The sequence below is a fragment of the Vigna angularis genome, chromosome 6, assembly GCF_016808095.1.
Source record: "Vigna angularis cultivar LongXiaoDou No.4 chromosome 6, ASM1680809v1, whole genome shotgun sequence".
NCBI classification, from domain to species: domain Eukaryota; kingdom Viridiplantae; phylum Streptophyta; class Magnoliopsida; order Fabales; family Fabaceae; genus Vigna; species Vigna angularis.
In genome coordinates, this window is record NC_068975.1 from 35,360,509 (window position 1) to 35,379,089 (window position 18,581).

An 18,581-nucleotide genomic window follows, 5' to 3' on the forward strand; every position below is an offset into this window, starting at 1 on the left:
TAATTTCTTTTACAAATTTAACAATTGAAATTTAAATAAAAAACACTTGATTTAATATTTTAAAATTTATTTGGATAATATATGAATAAAAAATTAAAATTAGAAGAATGATTTTTAATTTTAATTAAAAGAAATTATTTTTAATTGAATCAATAGTTGACTACCACACAGCCAGCCAGAGGCTCCTTTCCTGTGATCCAATTCCAAGCCTCTATTTGTTTACATATTTTGAAACATAATTTAAATTATTAGATGATAAACTTTATAATATTATTTATATTTTATTATTTAGTAATACGATGTAATTGAAAAATATGTATATACATAAATATTAATTTGAAAACTCTTGCAACTCATTTAAAAAGTTAGAAGAAAGATTAGTTTACATTAATTTTGAATTCAAATTTAAAATTATATTAAAACCAATTTACAAGTTAAAGTTTCTAGAAAAAATATGATTTTTTTTCAAGGAAATTCATTACAGAAAAATTGTTTTCCTCATATATGATGTTGGATTTATCCATTTCCATCTAATACAAGACCTAGAGTTGCTTTTAGATTTCCAACAAGAAAAACTAATCCACAATAATCAAATTTTGTAAATTTGATTTTTTTTTCAACAACAAATGTATAATCATTTAATTTAAAACTTATCCTATTGGTTGAACTCTGAAGAAATAAAAAAAAAGGTTGATGAATATGGAAGAGAAAATAGAATTGTATTCCAACCCTAATCAGTGAATTCCACGTTGTTGAATGTCAGCAACAGTAGGATCTGTTGGTGGTTCATTTTCACATAGAACTGCTCGAAATAGCACCGTTCCAGAAAAGTTAAAGAAAAAGGATGAATTATTATATTTTTTAGTATTATTTTCACAGTATAAGATTGAGTTTTTGTAGTTTTGAATTTTTTACAAGAATTATTGATCTTTAACTTTTGGAGATGCCCTTCTGAACCAATTAGTGGCAAGTGTTTTTCTTTGTGTATAGCATGCTTCAATTTAATACCAACATACCAACTTGATGAGTCAATCCTCTTCTGTGTCTTCCTTTAATGCTATGTCCAGAGTTACTTCACACATTATTTGATGTAAGATGCTGCACTTCTTTGTCTTTTCTTCAATCTTCTCCATAATTGCATACATAATTCCACAACCCAATAATACTTTTTTCTATACTATTATATAGGCGACTTTCTCACGTCCTAAATTTTTCTAACAAATTACCTTAATCAAATGTAATGATTTTTAAATTAATATAATGATATTGGATATTGATTTTATAATTTAGAAACTATTTATAGTAAAATTAAATTACAATTTTTTACTTGTTCATTATAATTATTGTGTTTAAAAGCTCATTATTTGATGAATGAGCAAGTGCTTACAATTTTGTTGGATATTGATTTTCTTTTCAAATTAAATACATTTTTATGTAAAAAATTGGATGTAAAAAATTGGAATATATTGATTCAATCTGTTGAATTTTAAAAAAATCCAAAAATAAGTTTATAAGATTTTCACATAAAATAAGATTTACACTCATTTTGAATGAATACTTTAAATTTGCTTTATCTGTATCTTTATTCGATGTTCACATCTTTCAAAAGTTTCAAAACACAAAGTTATATTTTTTTTTTTTTTTCTCTCCCATGAACTAGAAGAAGAAGAATCCTCGTTCAAGATTAGAAATGTAGGACGGTACGATGGTTAGTAGCTAGGAAACATGGATATTTTTCATGATCTGATATGTGCAGAGAAGAACTCAAAAATTTGCAAAGTTGTAATCTACGTTATAGAAAAGTGCAATATTATTTTATTATCCAAAACATCCAAACGGATATAATACAAGCAAACGCACTAGTCTATGAGAAGGAAAATGCTTGCTCAATGGCCGATGCCAGCAGCTACTTCCATCTCTTATTTATGTCCCCAGTGAAACTTGCATCTGAAAGGTACCTGTCTACAACATGAACAATGCTCATGATAAGCATCAAGAACTCTCAGAGAACCAAATGAAATTGAGATGGGTTTGGAAAGCTATGGTGATTACCAATATTTAACTGATTCATGTGGCTAGAATTTGAACACCACAGGCTGCAGGAGCATGCTTCCCATCCTTAAACACAAGATTTCCTCTCACATAAGTGTCCATAACTTTTCCTGATAACCTACTTCCCATGTAAGCAGAGAGTTCCTGAATACCAAACAGTCATTGCTTCACATATGGGATTTCACAAAAGCAGCCAAATATATTTTTTTCAGAACATGAAAAATCATGCAACACTAACAGAATGTCTTAATAAGGTGGTAAACACTGAATGTTCATGCAACAGAGAAAAGTCTTGTTTTTCAAAAAGGAATCAGCAAAATAAATAGATAAATGATATTATCTGGGGTGAGTAAATTTTTTTGTATTGTAGTGGGAAGAACAACTTGGTTCCTCTGGCATCTATGAGTAAGAAAAAGAAAGTCATAGACAAAATGAGTTTGATAACAGGGTAAAGAAAAACTAAGACATACGTAATGTTTAATGAAAACAGGGTAATTGTCATCCAGGTCGAACTCCTGCTCTGGTTGCCAAACTACAATATCTGCATGGTTTCCAACTTCAATAGTCCCCTAAAGAAAATGGAAATTTAGTCAGATTTGAACAGACATTATTTTGTAAGAAGCATATACGTTGACTTGAAAATTGCACAAGTAAATGTTCAAGTGTCTCATCACAAAGCATTCTCAAAAAATATTTCGGTAACCAAATCATAGAGAATGAAGAGAATAAAGCTGTAATTATTAGAGGCAAAGAAGAAAACACCTTTGATTCTATCCCAGCAAGTGCTGCAGGTCTCTTGCTCCACAATAACGACAACTGTTCTATAGTTAGTCCATATTTCTTCCCGTACGACCACGTCACCGGAAGATTAAACTACAAGTCTCCCAATAGAACATCAGTTAGTCTTTAGGCCAATTACAGCATCCACAGTTATAATATAAATAAAAAGTTAAATTCAGACTACTGAGTCTGAAATAAGGAAACTAGCACCAGCACATGCATGGCTTTCTGATTAAAATACTGCAGAAATCATCCATCATGGTCCTTAAGGATGACTGCAGGCTTTGAGGTAAACAAATTAAGCTCTTCTTCAAAATATTCTTATCACATTACGGGGTACTTTCAATATGCTAAAGGAAGTAAAAACAAAGTTCTGGCTAGAATAATCATAGACCAAGAAAAGAAAGATTAAGAGGTGATAGAGCCCAAGGATTTATATCAAAGTTCCATATCAGGAAATAGTTGTCAAGAAAGGTGAGTTAGGATGGAAACTCCTACACCCTATCAATATTTTAGCTGTTCAGTTTCATGATAAACCTATTCAGCTCTTCCAGATTGCGCTGTGATAAGGATGGCCATTTGTTGGGGCACATGCATAGGACTGGTCCTTGGAAAATCACTCATCCATCCCTTCCCACTAAAACACTGAATTATGTCATTATATTATTGGAAATACTCATTCATCTTATTCAATTGTTTATTAAGTAGATAAGAACCAACCTCAAGCATGAAAGCAAGATTCAATCTAATACTTGGCTATGCATTCATTCAAAGATCAACTTGTAGATTGATAATTGATTTCAAATAGGTTCATATTGTAGCATTGCAGTAGGAAAAATGGTCTAACAAGAAAAATCACTAACCTGCAAAGATGATATGCCCCCCCAAGCCTTCAAGAAGTCACCCTCCTCAAGAAGCTTGAGTTCAGGCACAGTTGGTGAATGATCAGTTGTTAACAGGTCAATGTGTCCCTCCTTAAATGAAGAGTAAAACAAACAAACAAACAAACAAAAAAAAGATGAGATCATAAATGATTAAAGTAAGACAATACTAGGTATTTGTGGAGAGGAAGCATACCAATACAGCCTCCCATAATTTGTCTTTGTTTTGTGCATCACGAATGGGTGGGGAACACTTAAAACGAGTATCTCCATTTGGTATCTCTTCAGAGGTGAAAGCCAGGTAGTGAGGACAAGTCTCGACGCTTATGCTATCACCTCGACTTTTTGCTTCCTGTACATTATAGATGTATAATATTAGCAATCCAGTCAATTGGTATACTCCACAATTAATTTTAACCAGGCAACTCAATGATCAGAGTACCTTAATCAGATCTAAGGAAGCACTTGAATCAGACAAGTGGACAATATGAATATGTGCTCCTTCTAAAGAACCACCAATTCCAGTGTCCTTCGAAACACCTACAAGTTGTCTAATGGCTGCCTCCTCCCTGGAAAAGTAAAAAAGAGTTTTAATAAAAAAATTCTGAAAACTTAGTGACAATTAAAGATGAATGATATTGTGCTCATCCAAGATTCTAAGTGCATTGTATCATGCAAAATCACAGCGGATGGATATTTCATATTGCTAGGTTCTCTAAAACTATTCAGAAATATCTTGAGTTATGTAATTTACAATTCTCTAGAGCAAGGACACTTTCATCTCCTCAACACCCTCAATCAATACCAACTCAAGCGAAAGCCTTCGATAAACAAATTCAGCTATGAAAACTTAGGATAAATTTAAGCAGTAGTATGATCGATTTCATGTTTTGATATGACAGAACGAACAAACAAGAGGAATCATTTATCCAAAATAATTTATGTCTTAATGTAATGTTTATTTATTCAGAAAACAAAAACCTTACAATGTCTTACCATGAAGGTGGTCTGGTGTTGAGATATGTCAAATAATCATGTGGATCACGGTTGTCATCATGCTCCAAATCATTGCCATAATCTTGTACAAGCTCAGAATGCACAACTATAGGTCTTTTATATTTTGCCAACACTGATAATCCCGCCTGAAAAATACATTTTCTAAACAATTTAGCAATAGCTACTCCTTAGTGTACAACATTACCCCATCACAGACAGTGTGTTTTGCTGCGTTTATATGAAAGCAGAAGTGGGTGTGCAAAGAAATATAAAAAACTTCATGGAACTGAATAAAAACTCCCAGCTATAACTCCACATGAACGTACCTTGATATGGTCAATAGTTGTCATAGGAAAGTCATTAATTCCTGAAGGACACATAAAAGACTGCAAACAGAAAAGGGAGAAGACGAAAGTGGGTCAGAGTTGGACCAAAAAGCCAACAGATATCTGATGGCTTGAACTGTTGAGAAAGAACTCATATTATCACATATGTTGAATAAATCATGTTTAATTCCAAGATGATGGGACGATACATGAACACAGAAATTCAGGAATCCCCAGCAAAATAGTGCCAAACCACTTCAAAGATAAATACTAACGAGAGCCATATACCAAAAATGTCTAAAATACATACATTCTAGGCTTTAAAGTACCAAATTAATGCAAGGTGAAGTATCGAATGCAATAATTAACTTCTTCGAAAATGTTCAATCATAAAGTTGATCCGGTGAATATGTCCTTGACTTCTAAGCAAAGTTGCAAGGGTAATACACAAGTTTTCAAATGCTTACCTTCACACCAAGAACACCAGCACTCAAGAGATCGTCAAGAATAGTTAGATTAAGGGCATTTTCAGGGACCAGGCCTCCCCAAAATCCTGTATAAGATTACAAAAAAGGTCTCAGTAACTCCATCAGTTATATGTTAAGACAGAATTCATTGGTCATACCAACATCAACATAGATTTTATCCTCTGCAGCGTCAAGCTGGAAAGAAGGGGAAACTTATGTCAGAACATTAATTGCATGGAAAAAATTAAATGATGTACGTCAGAAGGAACTCCATCAATTTCTTTGAAATGAAAAAATTCATCATAAGATGGATATTACTTAAACTCACACAGGATCACTAATACCTTAAGCTTCAGCGTCTCCTTAGACACGGTTGTAGGGTAATTGTTTAGAGGCATGTCAACCACTGTGGTTACTCCACCTGTTGAAAGATTGTTGGAACAGATCCATTCAAAATGTATATAAACCAAACTAAATAAGTTATGCATATCAATAACATTATAAATAGACAGTATAACTATCATTAGGAAGACAGTGAAAAATGATACAAGTTATCCACTGTGTAACATCTGACGAGGGGTGATAATTTCATTCAAGTTAGTGTTTTCTTTGTTCTAGGCTTGAAATCTAGATGCACTAAAAGAAGCATCGGAAAAAATTATCAAGATTTTCCCTGAAATATCCAATCAAGTTCCAACGTACACTACTAATAAAGAAAATATGTATATCAATAGAGCAAAACATCTTCATACCAGCAGCAGCAGCTCTGGTACCAGTATCAAATCCTTCCCACTCGGTTCTTCCCGGTTCATCAAGATGTACGTGCCTGGCAAAGTAAGTAATTCAGATAATCAAGTTTAAATATACAATGAACCAGCTGGAGTGATAATCAACTCTTCTAGTCTACCATTCCCACTCTAGTAAATTCTTGCATGCCCTAACCTATTATTATTAAGCTATTCAACACTGATTGTATATAGAAAATGCATCAAACAACATTGTCAAAATAAACAATAAGAAGATGAATTTCAAAACTTACACATCAATCAAGCCAGGCATGACAACAGCATCTCCATAATCTATTATTTCTTCTTGCTTAGACTGGCCCTGCTTACCATATCCCTCAACGACAGATACTATTCTCCCTTCATTTATCTCCACTGTTAAGGTTCCGCAAAAAAAATCAGTTAACACGTGTACATAGGTAAGTTTTACATGTACAATTGAAACGACAAATGGTCAAGAGAAAAAACAGTCTTCAGTTCACTGTCAACGATTTCATGCTACGGCCACTCAGGTGAGTCCTAACTCTTAAAGCCCTCACCTCAAGTATATCCCTTTTCTTCTTCATTCTTCATTTAAAGATTATCTAAAATGGAACCATTTTATTGGATATGTTCTACAATAGCACTTTCTTTGTTATTTCCCACGCACAGAAGATCCTGTACTAAACACAGTCATAAACAAAATCCCACAACCCTACTCAACACAAAACACTTTACAACCTCACACAACGAAATGAAGAGTAAAACAAAAATATAATAATCAAGGATCAAAGAAGTAAAACCTGAACCAGAAATGATCCCCTGTGGGGTCACGATGCGTTTGCTGGATATCCAGAAGTGGTGATGGGGAAGAAGGCTGCATTTACTCCGTGGCAACTGTAGAACAAAAAGTCAACAACCTTTAACCCTCACGTCTTCTTCAATTCTTAAATCAGGACAGTTGAGATTGTGATGACAAAAGTTCGGAACTAGTCACAGTGACCACATAGTGGCAGAAAACGAGGAAGTCGTGTGACAACTTTGAAGTCAAAGTTGTACTAAAAGGTTTTTGCCGGTTATAAAGCCATAATCGTGAACGAAAAAGCATGAGAAAGAACCAACCTTTATGATAGGATATAACTGCGCCGTGTCTGAATTCTGGAAGTAGAAGAATACCAAAAAGGAAACAAGGATTGTTAACAAAGGCAACACCCTCCACACAAACTGATCCATTTCACACTCTCACTGCTATTGTGCTCTCTCTACTTTGATACTGTGATTGTTATATAACTATGGAATGTGTGGTCATTACAGCAGATAGATGTTCCAGAGAGTACATGATTTTAACTTTCAAGGTATATATCATATCAACTTCGAATTTGGTAATTAGCTTGTGCAGGATTACCCGAGATAATCCAATAATTTAATAATAAATAATAATGTTTTATTGATCTGATTATTCAAAATCACGTGTATGATTAATTTAATTTTGTTATGCAAATTTATGTGATTGGTCCAAGCGAAAGAACAAGACAGAGAATTGTAAAGAATAGAAAATGAAAAGAGGTACAATCAATCTCTTTGCAAAATTCTAACTAGTAATGAATAAATAAATGGATTCCACGTTCACCATTGTCAGCAACAGTACGACATCGTGCATGTGGACCACCTCGGTGCACATGTCTGTTTCTCTTTATTTCTTATCTGATGATAATGCTATTATCACATGTAGTAGAATATTTCAGAAATGTTATTTAAATATTCATGAATAAGAATCCTATTAAAAAATTGAGATTAATGATAATGTTGAAACGGTTTGACACTATCAGGTAATCACATAATTTTTAATATACGAAAAATTGGTTACATTATCTGGTTGGATTAGCACTATATTGTTTTTTCTGTCTAAAATTGAATTTTTAATGATAATGTTGAAACGGTTTGACACTATCAAGTAATCACATAATTTTTAATATTCGAAAAATTGGTTACATTATCTGGTTGGATTAGCACTATATTATTTTTTCTGTCTAAAATTGAATTTTCGGATTCAATTATTCAGAGCCGTTTCAAGAGATCCAATGATTGCAATTCAAAATTAGGTTTTTAGATAACTGAAATTTGATTTGAATTTTCGTGAATTTAATTGAGCTGTAATTTGAAATTCAGATTTTATGCAATTAAGTTTTAAAATGAATTTTCGTGATTTTGGTTAACATATATTTTGGAATTTGATTTCCCGAAAAGATAAGTTTTGATTTGAATTTTCGGATAATTGAGATGTGGCTTAATTTTTCGTGATTTTAATCAGATTAGAACTCGACTGTTTAAAATCAAATTTTAAGATACATTTTACTAAAATTATATGAAAATTCATTTAAAAATTTGATTTTTCGAAATTTGAATTCCAAATTACAGTTTGGTTAAATTCACAAAAATTCAAGTCAAATAATTATTTAGAAATCAAATCTAATCTATCCAAATATCATGTTATTTATGTAAATATTAACTATAATATATTACCTAGAAAAAAAAAAGTATGTTATATCAGAAAAAAAATTAAACAACCGTTAATAAATTGTAGAGCAAAGCATTAATGAGGGAAAATATTTCTTTAATATCTACATAACTATTTCTTATTACCCTTAATAAATATAATGAGTATTGATGTAAATTAAATAACAAATATGTTCAATACAAAGTTATTTTTTCTTTCTAGAAGACATTTATAGATTAAATATTCGAGCATGCAAATATATCATGAAATAGTTATATACACATTTATCTAATCAACGTTTTTTATCTAGAATCTTGTATTTAAATATTACATTAATCATTTGACTAGTCCAATTTTTGTTTGATAAAACTACAACGAAAAATAAAATATTTTCTAACTATTTTTTTGTTTACTTACATTAACTTCAGGTTATTGGTCAAGGCAGAATAACTTGTGTACTAATTTTTTCTGTTTATATAACTTCTATTATTGGATTTAATATACGCCCCGCTGGAAAACACAGATAATAAAACACCATGGGTGTTTTTTCTTTTATTAATTTTTGGTGTAAAGTAATTGTATAAGATTAAAAGCAATAAAAGTTAAATATTTTTTATAGTTCATATATTTGGGAATTTTTTATATAACCATCAATGAAAATTTTCAATTTTGGTTTTCGATCATTTTTATTCCTGCTCCTATCAATTACTAACAGTTTGTGTAATTGCATTCCCAAAGATAAAATTAATCAATTGATTAGTATTATTCAATTGAAAAGTATATAAAAATATTGAAGGAAACACTTTTTTTAAAAACGAATTTTTATTTAGAATATAAGTTTCATAATATTATCTTCCTAATAAAATAATTATTAAATATGTATTAATAAAGAGAAGGAATAATATTATCATAAATGCATTTATTAAACATGATAAAAAACTTTAATAAAAGAATTATATAATTATATATGAATTGATCTGAGGGTCGGTCGTTACTTCAATGGATGGTTGACCTGCAGAAAACACACTCAAGGTGTCTTTACCTAGGCATTAATCCTATATTTATAGGGCTTATGCCAATTAAGCTCATTAATTCATATTTGATATGACAATAAATCCAATAATACTTGTTAATGCACTTGCTAACTGTCCATTAATATCATATTCTTGTACAATATGACTTGTTAATCAGTCATTAACATCGTATATTCGCATTTAATATAGTCATTAAACGTATTAATTGGTCATTAATGATATTTACCTTTTCTGATTGGTGTGTCTGACAACCGATTGTTGTCAGGTATAGTATTATATATATATATATATATATGTGTTAACTTACGTAACTTATATCAAATTTTAGTTGATAAAAATATTCTTATTCTTAAAAAATAATCAAAAATTATTTAAATATATTTAAATTTAAAACCTAGAATCTATAATATATTATATAAGAATATTTTTATCAACTAAAATTTGATATACAGGTTACATAAATTAATAAATTATATATATATATATATATATATATATATATATATATATATTATGAGTAATCTAAATAATTACTTTAAAATTAAATTATTTCACTTATATTCTTAAAGCGATTGTTCCAAAAAGTTGTATTGCCTCTAATATATATTAATCACTTTTTGAAACACTAATAATTTGTAAAATAGAGACAAACACAGGCAATACAATACTCTTTAGTTTTCAAGTACTCATCGATGACACCATTAAAATCCATTGTCCTTTTCGTAATAATTGTGATTTAAAGCTATTAAACGTCTCTCATTATGGCTTATTACATAAAAAATAATTCAAAAACTGTCTAAAGCATAGGCAAGAGTGTTGCAAACTTTACTAAAATACTGCTTTAATTCCTTAAAGAGTTCTTCCTGATACTGTTAGCAAAATCCTATATTTTACAATATAAAACATATTTGGATAAAAAACGAATACGAATTTAAAAACATTGTTTAAGATGTCTACTGAGAGAACAAACATGGCATATAATATTTTTGTGATACTTCAAATTTTCATAACATCGTGAATATTTTTTTCCCCAACCCAGACACTTATAAAAGTTCATGGAGTAAATATCACTAGAAATTAAATTTCTGTTCCTACTACAAAACTATATAAATATTTATTTATCCAGAATGCAGAACTGGAAGGATCAAGAAACCCTGCATGAAAAGAGATAAAATTTAAAAATTAGAAAAACATGAAATAAATGAGAAAGCATAATATTTTTTAAAGAAAAATGTCAATTAATGATTTTTAACATTTTTGAAATATGATAAAAAGAAAAAGAGAAGGAAGGATGAGACTTACGAAGAACAATCGACGAGTGGATCAATGGGAAAGGAAAAGCGAGTCCTACATAAGCGAGAAAGTAGTGTGGCTCTCTCATGCTTGATGCCTGCTTGAAATGCGGCGTTCTTGAGACAACTACATGTGGATCTACGAAGTTCAGGTGTTTTTGTCTGTTTGAATATTATTGCTATGCTTGTGCAGCAACTAAGTGATGGTATTCTTGGACCCAAACCCAGCATGAATGGCTCACACGGCAACAAAAAAGTTATGGCCTCATTACATGTTATTGCATGCACTTCACTTTCCACTAACATCATGCTTATAAACAAGACATAAGCTATGAATGTCTTCTTCCCCATCTTAGAAACAATCTTTGACAAAACAACCACACTTAGGGGCTTCTTGCTCCTCAAAATTCACAGTTTTGTCTTCAGTAAAAACTTATATATATAGAAAAATGTTACATAAGCAGTAAAATGCATTTATTGTGATAATGCATTTTACGCATTTTGTTCATATTTAGTTTTTGTATATACATAATTTCAAAATATAATTTAGAAAACTTACCAAATTTTAAAGTTCGTGGTAAAAATTCACTAAATTTTAAAATTTGATGTATGAAATCATCATGTTTTTAAAATTCAATTTAAAAATTTATTAGATTTCGAAATCTAATTTAAAAAATCATTAAATTTAAAAAATTAATTGAATTTTAAAATTTGACTTAGTAATTTACCAGAATTTAAAATTTCATATTTATTTCTTTGAATTTTGAAATCTTGATATTTATTTCTTAAGATTTTGAAATTCAATATTTATTATTTCTAGATTTCAAAATACAGTGTTTATTTCTCTTGAATTTTAAATTTTGAAATTCGGTAATCATAAATTATATATTTATATATTTTAATTAATAAATGATTTAATATAACTAATATAATATTATTAATGATATTATAAGTGATAGTATAATAGTATTAATAATATAATTTTCCATCAATAATTATTGTAGTTATAATATATCAACTTTTACTAGTTTTATTTATTATAATCGAATTCATCAGAAAAACAAATTGTTTTCTTTAAATAATTATATCAATTTCAAACAAAATTTAAACAAATAGATTTTAAATTTAAACAAATATTCTAACATATATTAAATTACATTAAAATATTAAATTGTACTAAAATAAAATCCAATCAACTATAAATTATACTGAAATAAAATTCAATTAGCTATAAATATAAAATATAGTTAACTAAATTAAAATATTTAGTAAATTTTATTTAAATTTTTTTATAATGGATTCAAATTTTTATCATTAAAATCTGGAAGTCATGCTAACATATGTTTTAATTTTATTTTAAATTAAAATTTAATAAATATTTTAATTACTATAATTTTCTTTTATATATTCATTTGAATTAACATAAAAATAAATTTTATTTTACTTGACTCAATTTTAATTTACTAAAAATTTAAATAAAATTTATTAAAAAATTTAATTATTTTTATATAATATTTTTATATAATTTAATATGTATTAGTTGTGACATCCCAAAATATACGACATGCATATATAATAAAGACGTCATTCAGTTATAATATTGGAAAACAGTTAGAAACATATAACAGACTATAGTGGTTACAGTCATCCAAACTAAAATCACTCTTAGACATAAAGGACCACTGTTAAGTATTATCAGAATAATACTACTAATCAAGATCCTAGACATATTAAGCTGCAACATCACCGTCTTCCAGCACTTGCTCCACGGACACCTCCTCTTCATATGCTCACATACAATTGGATGATCATTGCAAAAGAAAGCATACTCAAACAAAACACAAACACACAAGCAAGAGTGAGCTAGTTTTACCAGCAATCATATCATATTAGAGTGAACAATCCATCCAAAACTACTTTAAGCCAAGCAAGTTAAATCATACAACCTAGCATGTCATAAACTAGACTTGACTCGTCCGGACTTAGAATGACTACCGAGCTATGGCGGGTTATGCACTCGTTGTGGGTTATAAAACTTGGGTTCCCCACCCTACCACACTCACGAGGTTAGCCTGTTCCGGGCCTTGAGGCGTACTAGAAGCCCCAAGACTAAGACCTCCTGCTACTCCTCACCACATGGTTCAATCCTCTCTACTTGTGAATGAAAGACCATTGGAGCGTCAGGAAAACCCTCAAGACTGAGCTTCCCTGGAGATCATTCTAAACACTAGGCACCACCATAGATCTTCTCCTTGAAGATCATGGAATTACGTCTATCCACCGTACTTTTAAACCACGTACCCTTTCACTTTAACCATACATAACACGTTGAATCTCATCGTACAATGTAATATGCTTCCATAGATATTTCACAAACAATGTAACAAACCACTTAGTCAATCATACAACAAGAGGAAATTAATCTACTAAATATCAGAACTTCTCGCACAGCGCACACTATCCGCAAGGCGAGACAGGATCCTCTCGCACCTCGCACCCAAAGTCGCAAGGTGAATTAACTTGCTTCTTGCATCAGACCCCTAACATCTCGCATAGCGCACCCAGTCGCTACGCGAGAGTACAGACAGAGACCACCCCTCCCAAAAACTCGCTAAGCGCCCAAACTCGCCTTTCGAATTAAAATGACAGTGATTCCATACCATCATCAGTCGCATAGCGACAGGATTCGCCATGACGAGTCCATAAACAGAGAGCACCACCCTCTGGTAATTCACACAGCGCACCAGCTCGCGCAGCGAATTACCCAGACAGTAAGCACCCTCTATAGGGTCTCGCTATGCGAAACAGCTCGCATAGCGACTCTGCATCATCTGCAAAACGTGAATTCTGCAGAAGCACCTACTCATACTAGTCTTTACCCTTTCTAAACTTCATGGCCAACTTCTAAAACTTCCAAATTATGTATTAAGTCCAATTAAACTCGCCTAGATGATTAAGAACGTTCCTATTATGGTTCTAAGGTGATTTAGACTCACGTATTTCTCTAACACACTAAACTCCACAACTTGAGAACCTAAATTCAATTATGTCATTTTTAACATGTTCTATTCTAGTTTTATGACTTTAATCAGTTCTAATTGACTCATCCAAGCTAACCCAAACTGCCCAATTGGTCATCGGAGAAGAACCCAATGTCTGAACGCATCAAACTCATCTTCGATGTCAGCACATATGACTAGTCACAACTGACTGGATCAGACCAGGGCTGCTCTATGATCAAGGATGTGCCAACTCAGGTTTTTAAGGTTCCTCTATCCTACCAACAAACTTATGCTCAACCATTCCCAATTAATTTATTTACGTTATACAAACTGTCTTATGGGTTCTAGACTCGAATTTCCCAATTCCAATTACTACACTTCCCTTCCCAGTAATCTAAACAGTACCTATAACTATCCATTTAACTATTTTATCATAATTCTTACCCCAAACCAAAATCCAGTACATCCAACAACTCATCCAAGTCCAAAAACATTTAGTACATCATGTTACACTACTGTTACACATCCAACAATACAAACCAACATGCTCATCCCCAAAAATATAACATAACAGTCAAATAATTTCAAGTTATTCAAACACAAAAGTAATACGGGCCAAACACTATATATATATATATATATATATATATATATATATATATATATATATATATATATATATATATATATATATATATACTAGCTTCTCTTACCTTGGTGGTTACAAACACGACACTCTTTAGAAGAAACTCCAAAATAGTACGCTTGCACAGAAGCAAGTTCAACAGAATCTACAAAACGTCAAATGTACAGAGACATCTCTTAGAGTTAGAATAGGTATAGAATCTAAAGAGGAAAGCCATTGATTACATGCAACTAGAAAATTGCATGCCCTAGGTTCAAAAGAAAGGGAGGGACAGATAAAGATAACTTATCCAAAGTAGAAGTTAATCAGATGAATGGAAAACTCTCAACTCCGTGAATGAAAGCACACTACCTATTTGAAATTTCAATGGTGGAAAGTGGTGGAAAAATAGAGAGAAGTCAGAGCAAGAAAAAGAAAATGAAACTGAGCTTAGAGAGAGAAAAAGGAACTGGTTGAAGAACTCAGAGCTGAGACCTCTTCTAAGGTCCTAGTGTCCTTAGCTTCTTGGGCCAGGCTGCAGGGCCAATAGCCTTACATTTTCATGCTCTTACATTAGTGTTTTTGATATTTTAAGATATAATTTATTAAAACAAGTAACACACATTTAAAAAAATTTAAAACAAAATAATATAATAGTAAAATTAATATTTTGAAATTCAGAAGTGTTATGAGATTTAAAAATCAGTAAGAAATTAATATTGAATTTTGAAATTCGGAAAAAATAATCACCGGATTTCATAATTCAGAATAAATATTTATTGTATTTCAAAATTCAAAATATATATCACCGAATTTTGAAATTTGATTTGAAGTTTAATAAATTCCTAATTTAGATTTTCAAGATAATTATATAAGAAAAAAAAGTACTCAAGAAGAAAAATTTAGGTATTAAAAGATAGTTTAAAAATGCAAGGAAAGACTTATAGGTGCATGAAGAAGAGTTCCTTAACTTATATTGCTTGTCCATTTTAATGACATGTTTTTTTAATAGGGTTAACTTTTAAAAACATAATACTTTTTAAGGTTTAATTGCTTGCATTGTCCCTAGTTTGGCTGCAACGTGTCAAAGTAGTCCATCTTTTTAAAAAAATTTCAATTACGTACAAACTTGGTTTAAAAGTGTCAATTTCGTCCAAACGTATGTAAAATTTGCTTCAATCAAGTCTCTTCCGTTAAATTCACCAAAACGGACGTTAATTTTTTAGTTCTCTCTCCTCTGCTCCTCTGCTTCTCTGCTCTGCTCCTCTGGACATTATAAAATAATATAATGATAATATAAAATATAAAATAATACATTAAGCAATTATTAGAAAATTTGAAAATATTATACATATATATTAAATGAAAAAAACAGTATACGTGGACTAAGTTATACAGAACTTCTGCACATAGTAATGATTGTGGATGAAACTCTCATTTCTCATATATTTATACTTGGTTTTAATTTATCTTACAAAAACATGAAAACTAAATCTAAACAAAAAGTATTCTTTTCACACCCATTTTCTGCTTCATTCGATAATTGCTTTTCGTAGTAAAATATTATATTAAAATAATAACAATAAATATAATTAAAATATTATAATTCGTAGTAAAATATTATCTAAAAATCAAATAATTCATTTTTCTGTTCTTTAACTAAAAAGGTATTTACAAAATTATTTATTTTGGTATAATATTGGTTGAACTGTTTCTACATATTTTCATTTTCTTTAAAAAAGAATTATACGTTTTGTGTTAATTATATATATATAATTTATCGTCATTAAAAGTATATTAAAAATATATATAAGATAATAGGATAAATCATATATATTTAAAATAATTTATTAATTAATTTATTTACTAAAATAGTTTTAAGATAATAAAATATAAGATAGATATTTATATTTGAGATTAATAAAATTATTTTACTTTAAAATACACACATATTTTAATTAATAGATACTGTATAACTTTAATTTTTTCTTTCAATTAACAGGCACAATTCTCTATTAATAAATCATATGTAGCATATTGGTAAAAAAAAAGTGGAATAATAATTTAGATAAAATCATTTAGTTACATCATGATCATGATTTAATTTATGTAAATATTAAATATAAGTGAAAAACATTTTACTAAAGGAGCAGCAGAGCAGAGAAGCAGAGGAGAGAGAAAAAAAAATTAACGTCCGTTTATGTGGATTTAACGGAAGGGATTTGATTGAAGCAAATTTTACATACGATTGGACAAAATTGACACTTTTAAACCAAGTTTGGACGTAATTGAAACTTTTTTAAAAAGATGGACTAACTTGACACGTTGCAGCCAAACTGTGGACAATGCAAGCAATTTAAACTTACTTTTAATAAGTGTGACGTTATGTGGTATGTAAATGGTGATAAAATTGCACCATTGCTTTGATATTTTATTGAAAAACCAAAAAAAAACTTTAATGAATTGGAGGAAGTGCTTTTGTCAATTAAGTGTTTTATAAAAAGTTTATATTTATATGCTTTTTTATACACAAATATAATCCCTTCGATTCACTGAAATTTTATACTTTTTAATAAACACATCACAAGCAAGTCCAATTTTATCATCATTTACGTACTATTTAATAATACACATTAAAAAAAAGTTTTGTTTTTATCATAAAAAAAGAGGGTTTTGTTAATTATATATAACAAAAATCATATCATCACATTTGTATATAACAAAATAGTTAGCAATTAAAGAAACAAATGATATAATTTATGATAAAAAGAATAATAAAATTAAGGAAAGTTACTTATTCATGCTTTATAAAAACATAAAAAAGAAAAGGTAATTAATTATCTTATTATGATTTAACTCTTGATTTATATGTTAATACTTTATCATGTAGATATTATAACTGTACTGTCCGGTTCTTTCGACACATAGGCTGAGCGAGCGGTTAACCCAATATTGCTCACTCAGGTCACAATCATGATCGAGCGTTCAAACTAACGTTGTCTGAGCTTACATAGACTGAACGATCCTCCAAGGTCGTCCATCCAGGTCGACCATCAAGAACGAGCGGCCCGCCAAGGTCGTCCATCTAGGCCGACCGACAAGACCGAGTGTCCATCGTGACCGATCACCCTACTGACCGGCCGTCACGACCGTCCCTCACTATGTCGACTACGCGGTTAAATACTAATGACTCATTAAAGCCCTTAATGAAGATTAAAGTATGATTGGGCCGTTTTCAGGCCCACGAAAGGTAAAAGTCCATTACAATCAGTATAAATAAAGGTCTCAGGTATGATTTCGGGAGAGATTGCTTATGATGCAATATATACATGCATGTCATATTACTGACTTGAGCGTCGGAGTGCCTTTGACAGGTACCCTGTAAGATCCTTGAAAATATTTGTTAGATACTAAAAAAAAAAAAAAAAAAAAAAAATAGTCAATAGTAAATTGTGAATAGTAAATTGTGAATAGTAAAAAGTGAATAGTAAAAAAAAAATTATTTTTGGAAAGGATAAGTGTTACACGTAGCTTTGAGATCAGAATTCACCAATTTGCAAATAAAAAATTATTTTTGTAATAGTAAAATGAATAAAAAAATGAATAGTAAAAATGAATAGTAAAAATGAATAGTAAATTTTTTTACTATAAATAGCCAAGGGGGGAGGCTGGAAATTTACACCAAAATTCTAGAGAAATTGTGAGAGAAGAGAGTTGGAGTAAATTCTAGTTGAAGAGGGGAAATTCTGGAAGTTTCCGGAGAACGGTTTGAGAAGAGGAAACTAAGTCTGGAATAGAGGTAAGGGGAGCTAACTTTGAGTATTTCCCTTTGTATTATCTTGAGTCTTGAATATGCTATATTTTG

At 30.3% G+C, this 18,581-nt stretch overlaps 2 protein-coding genes across 3 annotated transcripts; both read right to left on the reverse strand.

The window, feature by feature from the left end:
- Nucleotides 1–1,788: 1,788 nt before the first annotated feature.
- Nucleotides 1,789–7,613, reverse strand: LOC108342850 (allantoinase). Of its 2 annotated transcripts, none has more exons than XM_017580707.2 (16): nt 7,389–7,613; nt 7,070–7,163; nt 6,542–6,662; nt 6,255–6,328; nt 5,847–5,923; nt 5,661–5,697; nt 5,503–5,588; nt 5,036–5,095; nt 4,710–4,855; nt 4,156–4,282; nt 3,910–4,065; nt 3,696–3,806; nt 2,815–2,925; nt 2,523–2,621; nt 2,053–2,196; nt 1,789–1,958 (listed from the first exon to the last, which is right to left on the reverse strand). In XM_017580707.2, the coding sequence occupies exons 1-15, from the start codon at nt 7,497–7,499 to the stop codon at nt 2,068–2,070; spliced, it is 1,539 nt and encodes a 512-aa protein (XP_017436196.1). In that variant the 5' UTR covers nt 7,500–7,613; the 3' UTR covers nt 1,789–1,958; nt 2,053–2,067. The 2 variants fall into 2 exon arrangements, with proteins under 2 accessions (XP_017436196.1, XP_017436195.1); XM_017580706.2 differs by having other exon boundaries at nt 1,789–1,962.
- A 3,162-nt stretch (nt 7,614–10,775) lies between these two features.
- On the reverse strand, nt 10,776–11,480 carry LOC108342717 (non-specific lipid-transfer protein-like). Its single transcript, XM_017580512.1, has 2 exons — nt 11,100–11,480; nt 10,776–10,951 (listed from the first exon to the last, which is right to left on the reverse strand). Exons 1-2 carry the CDS (start codon nt 11,438–11,440, stop codon nt 10,942–10,944), a joined length of 351 nt encoding a protein of 116 aa, XP_017436001.1. The 5' UTR covers nt 11,441–11,480; the 3' UTR covers nt 10,776–10,941.
- Between the last annotated feature and the right edge of the window lie 7,101 nt (nt 11,481–18,581).